Source organism: Microcaecilia unicolor, chromosome 11 (genome assembly GCF_901765095.1).
Source record: "Microcaecilia unicolor chromosome 11, aMicUni1.1, whole genome shotgun sequence".
NCBI classification, from domain to species: domain Eukaryota; kingdom Metazoa; phylum Chordata; class Amphibia; order Gymnophiona; family Siphonopidae; genus Microcaecilia; species Microcaecilia unicolor.
The window spans coordinates 193,338,438-193,357,445 of record NC_044041.1 but is presented as its reverse complement, the minus strand read 5'-3'; the positions used below and the strand labels follow the sequence as shown (position 1 = coordinate 193,357,445).

Genomic DNA, 19,008 nt, shown 5'->3' with positions numbered 1-19,008 from the left:
GGCAAATTTTTCATAGCCTGCTTTTTTTGAGGGGGTACTTGGGGGTACTGAGCACTGGCACCTTTTCCATTGTCTGCTAAAATTGACCCATGTTTTCATTAAAACACCAAGTTTTAATGAAAGATCTCAGGCTCTACATACCAATTCTGCCTTCTCATAGATTCTGTGACTGGGTGCAGGGGACCTGGTTATTATGGAGTGGGTTTCTTAGTGATCAACCCACCCCTGAAGGGTGGCCTGGCATTTGAGTACCAGCACCTTTTTCGCTAGAAAAAAAACACACTGGCTAAAACTGACCCACTGTCCTCATATTAACGAAAGAGCCCAGGCCCTGTGTTGCCTTTTCATAGACAATTTCAAGGGGTGCGTGGCGATGGGTCCCTGGGTGGTCACTCTATCACTTAAGGGTGGTCATATACGTCAGTACCAGCACATTACATTTTCTAGGAAAAAATTAACAAAAACACTGCTCCAGAGTATGATGGTCCAAAATGAAGGTTTAACATTTGGACATTTATTCCATTCCACTGTCTGGACAATTATTGTTTCTTATGCGAACAGTATAAGCAATAGAACTCTTCACACAGGCAGGAGCTGGGCCTGGGACTCACCAGGAGCAGGCCTGGTCTCTCTTGTCCGTGTCCATAAAGCCTGAGCTGATAAACATATCCTTGTAGATACGACCACATAGGCAGTAGAGGTCAGGGGCCGTCTCCTCCTTGCTCTGCACCACGGGCAGGATCACTGAGAGAGCCTTCTCTCTGTCCCCAGGGAGGTTCCTCCTGTACAAAGCAAAAATGGGTCACATAAGTACATAAGTATTGCCACACTGGGAAAGACCAAAGATCCATCAAGCCCAGCATCCTTTTTCCAACAGTGGCCAATCCAGGTCACGATATACCTGGCAAGATCCCAAGAAAGTAAAAAAACAAACATTCTATATTGCTTACCCCAGAAATAATGGATTTTCCCCAAGTCCATTTAATAATGGTCTATGGACTTTTCCTTTAGGAAGCCGTCCAAACCTTTTTTAAACTCCGCTAAGCTAACCGCCTTTACCACATTCTCTGGCAACGAATTCCAGAGTTTAATTACACGTTGAGTGAAGAAAAATTTTCTCTGATTCATTTTAAATTTACTACATTGTAGCTTCATTGCATGCCCCCTACTCCTAGTATTTTTGGAAAGCGTAAACAGACGCTTCACATCTACCCGTTCCAGTCCACTCATTATTTTATAGACCTCTATCATATCTCCCCTCAGTCGCCTTTTCTCCAAGCTGAAAAGCCCTAGCCGCTTTCGCCTTTCCTCATAGGGAAGTCGTCCCATCCCCTTTATTATTTTCGTCGCCCTTCTCTGCACCTTTTCTAATTCCACTATATCTATTTTGAGATGCGGCAACCAGAATTGAACACAATATCCGAGGTGCGGTCGCACCATGGACCGATATAAACATCCTCATTTTTGTTTTCCATTCCTTTCCTAATAATACCTAACATTCTATTTGCTTTCTTTGCCGCAGCAGCACACTGAGCAAAAGGTTTCAACGCATCAACGACGACACCTAGATCCCTTTCTTGGTTCGTGACTCCTAACGTGGAACCTTGCATGACATAGCTATAATTTGGGTTCCTCTTTCCCACATGCATCACCTTGCACTTGCTCACATTAAACGTCATCTGCCATTTAGACGCCCAGTCTCGTAAGGTCCTCTTGTAATTTTTCACAATCCTCCCGTGATTTAAACGACTTTGAATAACTTTGTGTCATCGGCAAATTTAATTACCTCACTAGTTACTCCCATCTCTTCATAAATATGTTAAAAAGCAGCGGTCCCCGCACAGACCCCTGGGGAACCCCACTAACTACCCTTCTCCATTGAGAATAATGACCATTTAACCCTGCTTTCTGTTTTTTATCTTTTAACCAGTTTTTAATCCACAACAGAACACTACCTCTTATCCCATGACTCTCCAATTTCCTCTGGAGTCTTTCATGAGGTACTTTGTCAAACACCTTCTGAAAATCCAGATACACAATATCAACCGGCTCACCTTTATCCACGTTTGTTCATCCCTTCAAAGAAATGTAGTAGATTGGTGAGGAACGATTTCCCTTCACTAAATCCAGGTTGACTTTGTCTCATTAATCCATGCTTTTGAATATGCTCTGCAATTTTGTTCTTAATAATAGTCTCTACCATTTTGCCCAGCACAGACATCAGACTCACTGGTCTATAATTTCCCAGATCTCCTCTGGAACCTTTTTAAAAAAATCGGCATTACATTGGTCACCCTTCAACCTTCCGGTAGCACGCTCGATTTTAAGGATAAATTACGTATTACTAACAATAGCTCCACAAGCTCATTTTTCAGTTCTACCAGTACTCTGGGATGAATACCATCCGGTCCAGGAGATTTGCTACTCTTCAGTTTGTAGAACTGCCCCATTACATCCTCCAGGTTTACAGAGAATTAATTAAGTTTCTCCGACTCGTCAGCTTCGAATACCATTTCCGGCACTGGTATCCTAGCCTAGATCCTACAGTGCCTGCTAGATTCTATCTGTTAATGCTGTGGTACAGAGTTTTTAAAACTAAGTGGAAAAGACTATGGAGATTAGTTGATAAAATTGGCTTTTTATATTTTTATTTTGCCTAACACTAACCTACAATTCCTCCTTTAAACTCCAATCTTTAAGTTCCCAAAGCACCTGTAGGTCATCTCAAAGGAGCCCTGAGATATTCGATATACATCAAATTACACTACAAGGGTCTCTTCTTTTTGAGAAAGCAGAGTTCCCTCCCTCTCAGAATCTGTGTAATCATTAGGAAAACTAGGTGGTGACAACAAAGGGCAGCAGCAGTGAAAACAATAGGACAGGTCCTGATAACTCAGGGCCCCTTTTACCACAGCTGCTAAAAGGGAAGTCTCAACTTCCTGCAGGAAATAGCCACGTGGCAAGTAAATCACTTGCCGCGCGGACATTTCCGGGGGGGGGGGGAGCCCTTATCGCCACCCGTCGAGGTGGCTGTAAGGGCTCCCGCGTTAAGCTGGTGGTAACTGGGTGGCGTACGGCACCTTTTTTAAACCCTGCTAATCTGGGATGGAGGTAGAAGGTTAACAGCCTCACCTGTTCAAAGCAAACGTATAGTGAAACTTGATGTTCGGCTGATCTGCGACATCACAGGTGGGAAGAGCCTGCAGGGTCTCCACAAGAGTAACAATGCCATCATAATCCTGAACAATGGGGAAAAAGCATCAGCATTAACAGCTACCAGATCCCTCAGCGGACGGCTGCTCAAATCCATGCAGTGGAAACACAAAGGCCCATTTGAATATCTTAAAAATGGCAGCCACTCTCGGTAAGGCTTTAAAAATTCTGATTGCCTGTGTGCTTGTGACCCATTTAAGCCCCCTCTCTGATGATATCATCTAGGTATTGAGCCCTGCAATGGGGGGGGGGGGGGGCGACTTGTCCCAGAAAGGTTACTCTTAAAATAAGGACCCTAAAGGGGTTGGTTGCCTCTTTTCAAGCAACCAAGGGAATGGGGTTTATATTAGTCGTTCGCTGTTAGGGGGGTTTGTGTGTATAGTGCATAGTCTTAATTCTACAAACTTGTGTGCATAATTTTATTCTTAGTGCACAATACTGCATGTGCAAGTTATAAAATAGTGTTAGTAGCTTAATTATCTAATTGGCATTAACCAATTATTGGCTATAAATGGTGTTAACAGCCACTAATCAGCAGTTTCATACGTTAACTGTTCTTAGTGAGGATTTCGCAAATTCTGTGCAAATCCAGTGTGCACCTGCAAGTGTGTGTGTGTGTGTGGGGGGGGGGGGGGGGGGGGTTGACGGCACTTTTACACACGTGAGCTACAGAATACTTGAAGTTACTCATTTACACACTGTGGGACAAACTCGCATATCGGACGCTATAGAATTCGCACTTGGTGCGCATCGTCCCGGCACCTCCTCTGCAGAGTCATCCGCAGTGTGCACTTTTCTTAAAAGAGCAAGCACACTCTCCCCCCGATAGTACGCGGATGTGCGAGCCATCGTGCGTAAGTGTACCATCAAGGAAGGAATGCGCACCGTGTGCAAATAGTGCAATCTGTTTAAGAATGGCGTACGTTATGGCCTGGAGTCTCTTAATGGCGATGGAAAAAAGACTGGCGCTTCGATAAAAGGCAAGTGCCCTTTGTAAACTAGTGCTTAGCAGGGGCGTAGCCAGACTTCGGCGGGAGGGGGATCCAGAGCCCGAGGTGAGGGGGCACATTTTAGCCCCCCCCCGGCGCTGCCGATCATCCCCCACCATTGCCGACCCCCCTCCCCCACCACCCACCGCTGCTGCCCCCTTTCTGCATACTACAGCCCCCCCCCCCCAACGCACACTACTCCCCCTGTGCCTCAGTGGGCCCTGGTGGTCTAGTGGCTTCTTCAGGGGCAGGAAAGCGCCCCACTCTTTCCTGCCCGCTGCTGCTACTCTGCCTGGCGCCGCCGTGTTTCAAAAATGCCTGCCGAGAGTTGCTGCGGTAGTCTCTTAAAACACGGCAGAGCTGGGCACAGTCGCGGCAGTGGCCAGGAAAGTGAGTTCTTTTCTGCCCCTGCAGAGGCCACTAGACCACCAGGGCCCTTCAAGGTGGGACCAGGGAGGGTCAACCATGGCTCGGGGGGGGGGGGGAAGAGCCCTTAGAGCCTCTTGGCCCTCAGGCACTGCCCAGTTGCCTGTACGGTCAGTCCACCCCTGCCAAGTATTCTGCGACTTTTTGGAACACCCCTCCCGTGACCACGCCCCCTTCTGAGGTGCTATGGGATTTGGGCACCTGCCGTTACAGAATTGCAGCCAGATGTGTGCGCAAATCCTTACTGGTGCCAATTTGCGTCAATAATCGGTTGTTAATGCCATTTGCTCACAGAGAGGTGGCCTAATGGTTAGGCCACTCCTCCACTCACTGCAGCGGGGTAGGCTGACAGGCTCTTTAGCATGCATTTTAATAAGCTATGCAGGAGTAAACCTCAGTGCCGAAACCCTTTTAGCACACAGCGGCCAATACTGAACAGGTAAACTGTTCGTTAACTGTCCGCTGAAGCAGTTTTCTGCATCAGGCCCCGAGTGTGAAGTAGGGTCAATTTAGGATTCCAGTATTTCTTATGTATTCAGAAGTTTACTTCATGTATTTGGTTGTTTTGTTTAATTTGATGTAATTGTTGTAAACCACCTTGGGCTTCTCCTCAGTCCTAGAAAGGCTGTGAATAAATTCATTAAAAAAAAAAAAACCATAACACATAACTTAACACAACACGGCACATTCTTGATCGTCAGAATTATCCTGTACCACAGGGGCAACAGTTATTCAAGAGGTGCCTGAATTTCAAGGCATTTCTTGGACCACAGCAATGTGAAAAGAAAAAGTGCCAACAGTGTATGAAAATCTTCTGGATATTTCTTATCCCGATCCAACGATATTTGCCAGGATCCCCAAAGAATCTGTTTGTGCTACAACAGTACCGCCGACATCTCCCAAGGCCCTTATCTGTCACCGGCGTCCATCGGACACCTCCTGTCCAAGTTTGAGCAGTTCCCCTCCCCCACACCCACCTGCACATCCCGGTACGAGAGCAAGAAATTCATGACGATATCAGGGCTCAGGAACTCCACACTGTCGAGCCGCTGCTGAATCCTGGCCAGCTCTTGGCTGAATTGCTCCCCGCTGTACATCTCCCGTGCCTTGCGAATATCTCGCCGGATGGTCTCCCGGAAATATTCACTGTGGAAAAACGCAAGTCTGAAACTTCCTATCAATTAAACTGAAGCAGACCACTGGAAGGCTAGAGGGAAATGTTTGAGGACTGGACGTTTTCTGGATAGAAAATTAGACCCACACCTGGTAACCAAAGCACAGTTTTACAAGTTTGCATTCTTGAAGTCTCACACTGGCCAAGAGGGTAGCGTGGCAGTCCAGGCAGTCAATATGCTATCTCCCCCCCCCCCCTTTGTCAATCCTAGGGGTCCCACCTTGGGCAACTTCTCCACTATGAAGCATGAACTACTATTCCCTTCCAGTAGAGGGTGCTGTTCATAAACCATCCAACTCTCCCTTCTAGTACAGAGGCAAGAGAGGGGGAGGGGACGGGGGGTATTGAGGGGGATGAGGGGGGATATAAAAGAATTTGTAAATGTACAATTACATCGTATAGCTTCCAGACACCTTGCAATTAGCATCCAAAGCTACAAAACCAGCCCCCCCCCCCCCCCAAGTCAAAGAACAACTGGGTCTAGATAATGTATTTGCCCTGAAGAGCTGCAAACAGGCTGCCAGCAGGGCAGTAGAGACGCATAATTACCCATTACTAATACGCTTATGTACATATGACTGAATTACAAATCAGATAGGTAGTTTAAAAGGCAATCAAACTGCAAAACTGATGTAAGATAAAATCAGATACTTTGTAAATACAATTAACGGGAATGATTCTCAATCTACAGGCCCACTGGGATATTCATTAGGCGCTGACAAGTTAACGAGCAAACTTCAGGTGACTCTGGAAACCAGTCCTGTTTGTGAGACCCAAGGACCAGAGCTGCGGACTCAAGTCTTGCACAAATCATTCAGAAAGGCAAGGATTAAAAAATAAATAAAAATAAACGCTCTTAATCAACTGAGAGCTGACAGGAGGAGGATGGAAATGTTCCCGTGAGACAGTCTTGCCTGAATCTAAATACAGCAAGTCTGTGACAAGGAACGGGCAGCTACCTGTAACCATTTGACATTTAAATCCTACCCCTACAGACCCAGCAAGACCATTCCTCCGTATGTCTGATCTTATCGCCGAGTTATGGTTTGCCAGGTCCTCTCACACCAAGGAGATTAGTGATTCTGTGAAAGCAGGAAGCCGTATCATACCAGGAGTTGGTGGGGGTGCTCTCTAGAAGCTTGGTGAGGCGCCCCACCAAGGGAGTAAAGAGAGGCTCCACGTTGTAGTTGGGTTGGAAGAGCTCCGTCAGGCATTTCATCTTTCCTGCATCACAACACAGCACTTTACCTTGTGCCGTCATCACGTACGGGACAAAGGTGTAGTTTCCACAGCAATCCTGAGAAAGCAGCAAGAAGGGGTTAAGGTCCTATAGTCTTTCTTTTTCTCTCTCTTTCCCCCTCCTTCAATTCTTTCCCCCACCCCATCAGTGACAGGCATACGCTCCTGTGGGGGAGGAAGGCATCTGTAAAGCTTCATTCGTTTTGGATAACCCTTCCTCATGTTATCCACCCCCCACTCCTTTCCCATTCCCTCTTCTGTGGCTTTGGCCAGCCAAATATAAACTCATTTTCTAAGCCTGCTCTTGGAACAAGTCTGGGGAGAGAAAAATTTTATAGTGGGGTGTGGGGGAGGGGCTGGAGCACAGAGGCATAGGAAACATCTGGTATTTCATAACTTATGACGATTCAGGTAGCAGTTCACAGCCTGAACCTCCCAAGAGGCTGCACAATCTGATCTCCGTAAACACAAATGTCCCATCAGCCAATGACTGATGGGAGTTTGTGTCTCAGAAAAGAGGTTGCTGGCAAAGTGTCCCTCTATTAATTTGGGACCGAGAAGGACATTAAGCAGTCAGGACGTAGGTGTGATCCATACCCACCCTCATCAGAAAAGGACCCTCCTACCCAGTGCACTGTGTACCAGTCCCCAAGACACCCACACACAACAGAGACGGAGGAGTGACTGCCAAGAGTGAGAGTCAATCCCGGCCACAGCAAAGAGAAACTGGACAGGATGGAAAAATAAACAGAACAGACTTCAGACCCTCCCCACGCCGCCCTGGACATTCCCAGAAATAAACGTTATAAGCACCAGGGAAGCCAGAGAAGACAGAGACAAATAACAAACTTACAGAGTTCTTCTGGCAAAAGTCCTCCTGTAAAAAAATATAGAAGGAAAAAAAAATGGGTTGAAATCATTTATGACAAGCAGTTTCCCGACACTGGTCTGCACCGCATGGCTGGTGTACAGAGCAATTCCCAGCAGCAATGGCTCATCTATCCGAGAACATTCGGGGGCCCTTTGACTAAGCTGTGTAGGCACCTACGTGCCCAACTGCAGTTACTGCCCGGTTACCACGTGGCCCTTTGTGGTAATTTCAATTTTGGCACGCGTCTTGAAAAATATAAGTTTATTTTCTGGTGCGCGGCAGCTACGTGCGTCAAGTGGCATTTGACGCGCGTAGACCATTACAGCCAAGTTATCGCATGAGACCTTAACCGCTAGGTCAATGGCTTGCAGTAAGGTCTCAGACCCAAAATGGATGCGCGGCAATTTTCATTTTGCCGCACGTCCGTTTTCGGCAAAAAACAAAAAAAGGGCATTTTTTTTGTAGGTGTGCTAAAAAAAAAAATAATTCTTTGCGCGCCCTAAACACACGTCTACATTACTGCAGGCCATTTTTCAGTGCACCTTAGTAAAAGGACCCCTTTTTTATTTTGCGGCCTGGTAGTGTTCTCCTGCCCCTTTGGACTTCCAGCTCAATCAGCACCCGGCCTCTATTCCAGTTATGGTTCCAACAGCCTCTTCTTGCAACCATCAAACATATAAATGGCAAGTGACCGACTCACCTGCAAATGCGCAGTAGAGACTTCCCTCTCTGTCCCGCCCTCGCATCAAGACGTGATGACGTCAGAGGGCGGAACAGAGAGGGAAACTGAGTCGGACTGTTGGACTCTGCCGCTGGAGCCTGGAAACGAACATCGTGTGCACCAACCTCCACCCTCCCCACCGCCGCTCCCGCCCCCCTCCGTATCGGGCCCCCTGCACTGACCTGACAGCGCCTCTCACCTCCGTGTGGAAGCGCTGCAGGCAGCAGCAAAGCGATCTGCTGCTGCCTGCGGCGTTTCCACACGGAGGTGAGAGGCACTGTCAGGTCAGTGCAGGGGGCCCGGCACGGAGGGGGGAGGGAGCGGCGGCGAGGAGGGTAGCTGGAAATCTCGCCCTTAACGGGCTTAACGGCTAGTCCATAAACTAAACAGCCAAGGAGAGAACAGCTGAGGGTTTAGAAAAAAAAAACACAGGATGGAAAACCTACAGTAGTCTTTCCAGTTCTCCAAACCCAGTCCCATAGAACGCAAGAACGGCCACCCCTCATCTTGTGACGTTTACAAAGCATTATCTGACGATCCAGCCACCAGATATCTGGGGATCGGTGAAGACAACACGGTGGACATTCTAGCTGTGTTTCAAGGAGCTTTTCTTAACTAGACATTGCTGTTTTAGATTTCCATGGCTCAGTTTTGGCTCCAAATCAGTGTATTCTGGCTTAGTTTGCATTATTTTGGACTGAAGCAATTCCTGTATGGGTTTTTTTTTCCCCAGCACCTACCCCGACAGCCTGCACGTCATGAAGGTCACTGTGGCAGTACAGCAGGATGTTGTTGGTCATGCTGAAACTTTCCCTCACCCCCAGGTGGTAGAAAAGCGAGGTCTGGCACAGTGAACCACTCGCTTCCACGACAGCCACATCTGGAAAAGGAGAGTTCGCACATCAGCATTTTCAGAACATCATAAGAAAGCCGACTACCACAGTACTACTGATCAGCTTCTAATTCCTCCCTGATGCTCAATGGTTTCCACATTCAGCACAGTAGCACACATTCAATGACGGCAGATAAAGAAAGCTCCCCTATGCAACTGAACAGCAAGTCTGTTCTCCTCCCCCCCAATCCCCTCTGCTTGTTCTACTCTGCACTCCTTATCTCTCCACTTCCATTTTAAACACCCCCAAGATCTACCATGGTGATGGCCTACGTACGTCTCTCCATACACACGCATGTACAAACTTAGATTGTGAGCCCTCCTGGGACAGAGAAATATCCAGAGCACCTGAATGTAACTCAGCTTGAGCTACTACTGAAAAAGGTGTGAGCAAAATCTAAATAAGATTCTAGAATCTTAAAGAGTGACAAGATTCCACGCAGAATCTCAAAGAGTAGCAACATTCCATGTAGAACCCCAAAGAACAGCAAGCTTCTGGAGTGGCCTAGTGGTTAGAGCACCGGTCTTGCAATCCAGAGGTGGCCGGTTCAAATCCCACCGTTGCTCCTTGTGATCTTGGGCAAGTCATTTAACCCTCCATTGCCTCAGGTACTAACTTAGATTGTGAGCCCTCCTGGGACAGAGAACTATCCAGAGTACCTGAATGTAACTCACCTTGAGCTACTACTGAAAAATGTGTAAGCAAAATCTAAATAAATAAACAAATGTACGGTTGGGGGAAGAATTGATGCAGGACACTAGGTCAATTTTCATGCTTTCAGTTTTACTTAATTTTTATATAACTTATTTAGTTTTCATGTATATATGGAATTTTAATTATGTAAACTGCTTAGGGTTCTTTCAGGTTTGCAATCTATCAAATCAAGTTGACGTTGAACATGTCGGTATATCTACAGAGACGCGTGCATTAAATGACCCACTTTATCCTTTTCTTGCTCTAAATGATGACCAGTTCAACATAGATAAGGTGAGGATCGCTTTTCTGACTCTTTGGCACCATTTCTACTGTATTAGTCTTCCAGGTCAGTCCTCATATTCCTAACACACTGTAGCTTAAACCAGCTCCCCACATTTTAACTGTACAAAGAACTTGCCTCGAGTTTGGCCACCCCTCTAGTTATCCCAACTGACTCTGTACCATCCGTCCCCATCTATATATATCTGCACTTGGCCCCTTGGCTACATTGTAAGCTGTATTACACAAAATCATTAGCATCATATCTACCATATTTTTCGGACTATAAGACACACTTTTCCCCCCCAAATTTGGGAGGAAAATGTGGGTGCGTCTTATAGTCCGAATGTAGTGTACCTGCTTGCTGGGGGGGCGGACATGGGCCGGTCTTAGGCTGAGGCGAGCGTTGCGACCGCATAGGGCCTCGTGCTCAAAGGGGCCCAGCGCGGCGCGCCTCAACTCCGCCCAGTGCTTTTTTTCTGAGGTCCGGCTCCCCTGCCCGCTCCCTTCCGTTCGTGCACCCGTGCTCCCTGTTTTGAAATCTTTCATTTACTCGGACGCGGCGAACCAGCAATAAAAGCAGCAGGCAGGCTCGCCTTCTCATCGCTTCCCTTCCCTCTCAGTGCGCCCCGCCTTCCTCTGATGTAACTTCCTTTCCACGAGGGCAGGATGCCCTGAGAGGGAAGGGAAGCAACGAGGAGGCGAGCCTGCCTGCTGCTTTTACTTACTACTGGGTCGCCGCGACTTCGGGTATGTAAATTAAAGATTTCAAGGCAGGGAGCACGGTTGCACGAATGGAAAGTCGGAGAGCTGAGGGCGGACAGGCAGGTGGGCGGGCAGGGGTTTGAACGAATCGCTGGACATGGGGAGGGGAGGAGAATTGCTGGACATGAAGGGGAGGGGAGGGCAGGGGAGAGAGGAGAATCACTGGACATGGATGGCAGGGGAGGACAAAGAGCAGTGGCGTACCAAGGGGGGGGGCGGTGGGGGCGGTCCGCCCCGGGTGCACGCCGCTGGTGGGTGCCGTAGCGCGCGCCTGTCGGCTCCGAGTTCGCTAACTTCGCTCGTTCGCTGCAGCTCCCTCTGCCCCGGAACAGGTCACTTCGAACTCGGAGCCGACAGGCGTGCACTGCGGCACCCCCCCCCCCAGCGGCGTGCACCCGGGGGGGGGGTGTCATTTTGCCAGGGGGTGGGTCTCATTTCGCAGGGGGGGCGCACTGCACCCGGGGTGGGGGGGGGGGGGAACGCATCGGCGATCCGCCCCGGGTGTCATCCAGGCTAGGAACGCCACCGCTGCAGAGCCACACAGGTTGTGCAAAACTGCTGTCCACATACAAGAGTATTGCACAACCTGTGGTCCTCCAGCAGATCTCCGCCACACTTTTTGCTTCAAAATATTTTCCCCTATTTTCCTCCTCTAAAACCTAGGTGCGTCTTATAGTCCGAAAAACACAGTACGTTAGTTGAATGTTCTAATGTGTTTCATTGATGTTATGCTCAGATCGTATTATATTTGTTACAGCATTTGAATGTTCTTCCATGCTGTCTATCGTGGTATTGTATCGACATTTATCATATTTCTGTTACATGGTTGTCCTGTAGTACTGATAAATGTGACTATTTTTGATCTTGTTTCATGGTAGTCCTATCATTACCTAATACAATCAATGGCCCTAAGCCATGCAGATTATTGCAACGGAATCTACGCAGGCTGCAAAGAACTCATAAAAAAACTCCAGACCGCCCAAAATACAGCAGCCAGGTTGATATTCAGCAAAACACGCTTCGAAAGTGCCAAACCCCCTCCGAGAAAAGTTGCATTGGCTCCCAATCAAAGAACGGATCATCTTCAAAATCTGCACCTTAGTCCACAAAATCATATACGGCGTAGTCCCAGAATACATGACAGACCTCATAGACTTACCAATAAGAAACAAAGTCAGATCGTCAAGATCCTACCGAAACCTACACTACCCAAATTGCAAAGGACCGAAATATAGAACAACTTACGCAGCCGGCTTCTCCTACATAAGCGCACAACTATGGAATGGGCTCCCAAAAGCTGTGAAAACAATCCACGACCACTTGAACTTCAGGAAATCACTAAAAACCAACCTCTTCAAAAAGGCCTACGCCAACGACCCCACGTAACCCTCTTCACCTACCAACACAGCATGACTATGATCGAACAGGACAACACGCAATCTTCATCCATTCCGACCCTCCACTTATACCTCATACGATCACTATACAACTTTGTATTTGTTAACCACGGACTAGGTAAACGCCTTTGACGGTACTATGTAAGCCACATTGAGCCTGAAAATAGGTGGGAAAATGTGGGCTACAAATGCAACAAATAAATAAATAAAATACATTACAACCTATTAATAAAACCACAACTGAAGAAAAAATTAAAATCATATTACTAAACAAGGCCTGAGGAAACTGGTGCCAGTGTTACATCAGGAAGCTCAAATTACTCTGAAGAAACTGTTTCCACATTATTTCCTGTTTCCTGACAGACCTAGGCAGAGAAGAGCAATTTCTTATACTCTCGACTTTATCCCAAGTTCCCCCACTCATAAAGAAACCGAGTTATTTCTAGCCTATTCCTGGAAAGTCCGCGTGGCTCCGGAGTCAGAGCTGAACGTTCAAAGTAATATTAAAACTCTACAACCAAACCCCTGATCCCCAACAGAGCAGAGTGTCACGTGATGATGTCATTATGGTGCTGCCCTATGAAAGCCAAAGAAAGAATGGAAGGTGTGTCGTCATTGGCTAAGACAGAGAGAGAATTACCTGAATGTGCTCTTTCGGTCATCCAGGGTTAGATTGAGTAAATGGAACTCAAAAACGGGCCCTTTATGGAATCCAGGTTAAGCGCCAATCTCACGCCTAACTTTGGATGTCAGACTTACGCCTGCTGAAACCAGGTGTACATACTGGCGCAGAAGTTAGGTGCGCTCAGGCAGTATTCTGTAATTGCCCCTGGTCATGCCCCCTTTCCAGATACCTGCTGTGGGATTTAGCCACCCTGCCTCAGCATGATGCCAGAAGCACTAACAATTTCCCACTAATGCCAATTAACTGCAATAATCGGTTGTTAGCACCCAATTATTGCTAGTTAAGGGCTCATTAACTTGTGCACACTTTTTGGGTGTGAATCAAATTTAGGAGCCTTATATAGAGGAGTTAAAGGGTAATTCTATAATCAAAGGGCTCACACTTACATAAGTAAATATTTCAAAACACTAGCATTTATGTACACACTTACATGTGTAAATATTAACATGGTACCTAAGTGCTTAACTTAAGAGTGTATTTGTGTGGGGGGTGGGGTTTACGCAGGAACAGAGCATGGATGGGATTTCCAGGATTTCTTATGATTCAAAACGTCGGCTGATGCAAGACATGCCTTTTGAATCACTGATGATGATCTGGGACACTGGTGCTGTAACTAAGAAAAGTTTTTGTTTGCTCAAGCATTTTTTCACTGTGGACACTGGTATTTTTTTGGTAGTAGAACTGAATACCCCTTGCAAAGATGTGGGTGTTTCAACCTAGTATTTGGGTGTTTTTGGTTTTTTTTTTTGCTTCACCTAGTTTTTTTGGAACTGGACTTTTCTCTTTTTCTCCTGCTCTTTTCTCTCAGCATTGTGGGCCTATGATAAGAATTGAGCCTCCTAACTGAAATCCTTCTGCGTTTGCAGCAGGGTTCTGGAGCTTTTCATGTCAAGTATTATTAGCTTCACTCACTGTTGCATAGGGTATAGAGACGGTTATATATTTGTGGGACTTCCAGTTACACATGTCCCTACTGAACTTTGCTGTTTGCACTTACACTGGCTCAATGCAAGGGGGAGGGGGGGCGGGGGGCGACCCCCGATTTTTTAAAAACATTTTATAACTTTTCCAAGCCCACGCACCCCCCAACGAGAGGTACAGACCTCTTGTTAGATTTCCCAGCGTTAGGGCAAGCGGAAAAGCTTAGTGCATCTCATTTCAATAGGGTTTCTACACAATTTGCTCATCTGCATTCCGTTTGCCTTAGCTGCTACCGTCGTCGGGGGGGGGGGGTGGGGGTGGGGTGGGGTATTTAGTATTTAGTGCATGCCAGGGTTTACTACTGGCTCATTAATGGCTCGTAAAGTTTAGTGCATCTGGCCCTAGGTGTGTTGGTTCCATTATAACAGGGGTTTTTAATCGGGGATGCAGGAAGAAGTCAAATGGGGTGGGGAGAAGGATTTTGAAATCTGAGGCAATTTATTGAAACTTTCTAGATAGTTACTAGGATAGTTAATGGCACTGTTCACGTGTCCTTTAGATTGTAAGCTCTTTGAGCAGGGACTGTCCTTCTATGTTAAAATGTACAGCGCTGCGTAACCCTAGTAGCGCTTTAGAAATGTTAAGTAGTAGTAGTATAACTGTGGAATACTGTAAATTTAGTGACACGTTTGCAGTTAAAAGTTAGTGACATATGTAACTGTCAATAGTCACTAACGGACATCTGGTTTAGGAAGGGGGTAGGAGGATTTCATTGATCAGTTAAAGGGTACAGGAACTAATAAAAGTTAAGAACCCCTGTGTTCAAAAAAGGCTCTTACCGCACCCTCTGGGCACTGAGGCGCCCAACACTGCCCCATTAGTGGCTTACAAGGAAGGTCAAGAGAGAACTCCTTGCAGACAGTCGGCAGTGTTTGGGCAGGTAACAGCTTCTCCACAAGACATTCTTCAAATACGTTAAATACCTTAACACATTCTTTGCCATCACGTCCAAAAATTAAAGTAAATAAAGACTATTGTTTGCACCTCTGGAATACCGCTAAGCCTTCCCTTTTTTAAGCAAGGGGACCATTCATCATGTCCTCCATGAGCTACAGCGTCTGAATCTGACAAATGAGAGGGGGGGGAACCCCTCCTGATTTTGGCAAAAACCTCACATTCTGAAGCATGTGTGTGGGACATGGCAGAGAGAACATTACCCATGAACTTAATAGACAAGACCATGCATATGAAAAGGGACACCTGTGCCATCTATCGCCTTCCACAGGAGTCAACTTTTCAAAATTATTGGGGGGGGGGGGGTGCTGAAACAAACAGAAATTACCTCTCTCTATCTGAACACAGTAAAGGAGTTTCTTCAATATGGGGGGGGGGGGTGCTCAAGCACACACAGCAGGCTCCTATTACTTCGGATATATGTTATGCTGCTCTACTAAAATGAAGAATCCAGCAATACCCAGAAAGAGACAAGAGAGATGCAGGCCAAATTTACCAGACACTTGCCACTTAGCCAGGTCCAGCAAACAACTGTTCTGGTACTGGATTCAACTCACAGCATGTATGATTTGCAGCTCTGACTGATTTCTTTTTAAAATCGTGTCTCCAATGGGTTGGGTAACACGCGCAAACATGCCACGATCCGATCCTTCTGCCGCAGGCTAATGACAACCAGTCCAGGTCGACTAAGCAAGAGAGCCCTGATTTTAACCCGTTGCACACATGGATGGAGCTCCATTGATGGTTCTTAAGTGAGCTGCAACTCCTTCCGTGCAACGAGGTAAATCCAGGGCCGCATCCCATTGCACTCGCTCACCTGCATTGTAGAACGAGTCCAGGGTGCGAGTGTCCCCCAGCGCCAGGGGTCCGAAGGGCAGAGTCCGAAGCTGGGCCTGCAGCCCGGCGCACGCCTCCCGCAAGCAGCGTAGAGCCTGTGGCTCTTCGGGTCCCTCCTTCAGCACGTACACCACAGACAGGGGCCGGCCTCTGCCCGTTCGCGATCCGCACCCCCCTCCAGCGGACGCGGACCCCGATCCGGCCACCGACGGGGACCTGCGGCAGCTCAGCGCGATCGCTAACGGATCCTGCCAGTAACTGCCCGCGGATTCCGCCGGGTCGCTCTCGCTCTCCATGCCAGCCTGCAAATCAGGGAGACCGAGAGAACGGAACTTCCAGTGAGCCACTGCCCGCGGTGGCTGCAGCTCCCCAACACCACCCACGTGAAGCTGAGAACCCCGCCCGTCAGCCATCTGGGCAGGCCCCACCCCTTTCCAGCGTATCAGCGAGCACATTCCGGCCCCGCCCATTTCTCGATCTGAGCTGAGACCGCCCACTTCTCTTCCCCCAGCGTATCAGCGAGCACATTCCGGCCCCGCCCATTTCTCGATCTGAGCTGAGACCGCCCACTTCTCTTCCCCCAGCGTATCAGGGAGCACACTTCTCTCGGACCCGCCCACCGCATCTCCGCGAAGGCCCCGCCCCTTTGGGCTCATCGACACCCCGCCCATCGCTTCTCCCAGCTTTGCAACAATTTATTTATTTATTTGTTACATTTGTATCCCACATTTTGTTATGTTGTGCAACTGTTGTTTATAAATCACACATAGAAAACAATAACAAAAATGAGCAATTTGTCTTCTCAGACCATGTGCTGGAAGCAAGAATGTACAGGATCCCCACTCCCTGTGCAAATTTTGCTAGTTGTAGCCAGCAGGTTTGCTTGTTTTTCCCAAAAAAAAATCAAAATAGGGTTATCTATATCACTGAAACATAAATAACAGTCCAGTTCATTAACAGGCTTCAAAGTAGAAAATGACAAGGGACAAAGTTTGTCGTCGTCCCCCTCTCCCCCCCCCCTGCAGGCTCTGTCCCCATCCCTGTCCCCCTTATCATTCTCTAACCTCACCCATTGCCTCCTGCCTCTTCTCCTCTGAGACCCGGCCATCACTAAAGCAGTCTCCACCTCCTCTATGATATAGATAGGTAAGAGAGTAAGAGGCGTTAGAAAATAAGGTAACTAGTTTAAAGAAAATTGCACATGAGGTCAGAGAGATGATTAAATGTTATCTCAGCTAGGGTAGGAGTGGATAAATATGTCCTGCTGCAGTATGTGCAGCCTGTGTCACTCCTTCTGTGTATGAGTGTGAGACTAACAGGTTAGTTACTTCTTTCATTAAAGGCCTGATCCAAGAGCCAAGCTTTCAACTGCTTCCTGAAATAGAGATAGTCTTGTGTTAAGCGGAGCCTTCCAGGCAGTGCATTCCAGAGTGTGGGGGCTATTCCGGAGAAGGCTCGCTTGCTGGTATCACATCCTGTAAGGTCTTTTGGAGAGGGTGTGGTTAGGGATACCCCTTGGGAGGACCTTAGTGTCCTTGGAGGTGTGTAGAGGGTCATCCTGTTCTTCAAGTACTTGGGGGGGGGGGGAATTTCCTTTAAGGGTCTTGAAGATCAGATATAGAGTTTTAGTCTGGTGCCCTAACCACTAGGCTACTTCTCCTCCCCAGGCATGAGATACATTTGCACACATTGGAAAATTGGTACATGCAGATAGGTCTCATCATGGATAGTTCTAGTAGATTTGGGGGCCCTGTAATAATGTACCTTTAGTCATTCCACTTGATATTCCGGTCATATAGAGTAGCATCTTGTGACAGGTTTGTTAAATGTGAGTTTATCAGCAGTGGCCACTACAAAGAGAAATCCTGCAAGCCCCGGCCTTTTTGTAATGTATTTGAACTGGGCAATGCCATACCTCAAAGACAGCACTTTGCTCCCCTGCAGGGAAGACATGAGAGAGAAAAACAGCAGTATCAGTGCGAATGTGGAATTCATCTCTCGGCATCAACCTTTAATCCTTTATCTCCTTTATGCCATAAAGTATAAAGGAAAGCGGAGTGATAAGAGCAATCAGGAAGCTGAGGGGAAAATGTAAACGAAAAAAGAAACTGCTACTTTTACCTTTTATGAAACAAAAACGCACGTAGGAAGAAACATTTGTTAATGAAAACGTAACCGGCTATCTCCCACTGAATATTTGCGGTCAGCACTTAGTGGATAACTGGCTATGTATTCAGTACCTCGCCGGCTAAGTTTGGCCATCGAAATAGCAGGCTTATCTTTCGCTGTTTTCAAATTAATCGGCCAGTGCTGAATATTGACTTGGCCAGTTAAGTTGAAACCGACCAAAAATAAACCAGTTATTCAATGCCGGGCACCGAAAATAGCCCGGCATTGAATCTCCAGCCTCAGCACCAACCACAGGAGTTAGTTGTGCCTGCCTCCCGCGGCAGGGGCGTAGCCAGACTTCGGCGGGAGGGGGGTCCAGAGCCCGAGGTGAGTGGGCACATTTTTGGCCCTCCGGTGCCGCTGACCCCCCCGCCATTGCTGACACCCCCCCCCACCATTGCCACCGCCGCCACCACCAACTTTGCCCCCCCCTGCTGATGACTCTCTCAACCCCCTCCCACCGCCAACCTGCCGTCGCCTACCTATGCTGGCGGGGGACCCCAACCCCCGCCAGCCGAGGTCCTCTCCTCGCAAAAGGCTTCCTTCTGATGATGTCAGACTCACAGAACAAAACTTTGCAGATCAGCTGACCCCCTCTGCCATTTTTACCCCCCCTCGCCATTTTTGACCTCCCCGCCACCACCACCACCTTTGACCCCCCCCCCAGCGCCAACCCTTTTGACCCCCTCTTCCCACCGCCGCCAACCCTCCCCCCGCCA

The 19,008-nt window shown here is 47.8% G+C and overlaps 1 protein-coding gene across 1 annotated transcript in view; it reads right to left on the bottom strand.

Annotated features, from left to right (window-relative positions):
* The window catches only part of MAP3K6 (mitogen-activated protein kinase kinase kinase 6), a 62,201-nt gene extending 45,725 nt beyond the window's left edge, over nucleotides 1–16,476 (bottom strand). The window contains 7 exon segments of the mRNA XM_030217713.1: nucleotides 612–782; nucleotides 3,133–3,239; nucleotides 5,606–5,774; nucleotides 6,912–7,099; nucleotides 7,895–7,918; nucleotides 9,374–9,513; nucleotides 16,101–16,476. Of these exon segments, the coding sequence (XP_030073573.1) occupies nucleotides 612–782; nucleotides 3,133–3,239; nucleotides 5,606–5,774; nucleotides 6,912–7,099; nucleotides 7,895–7,918; nucleotides 9,374–9,513; nucleotides 16,101–16,416 (1,115 nt within the window). The 5' untranslated portion in view covers nucleotides 16,417–16,476.
* Nucleotides 16,477–19,008: the final 2,532 nt, after the last annotated feature.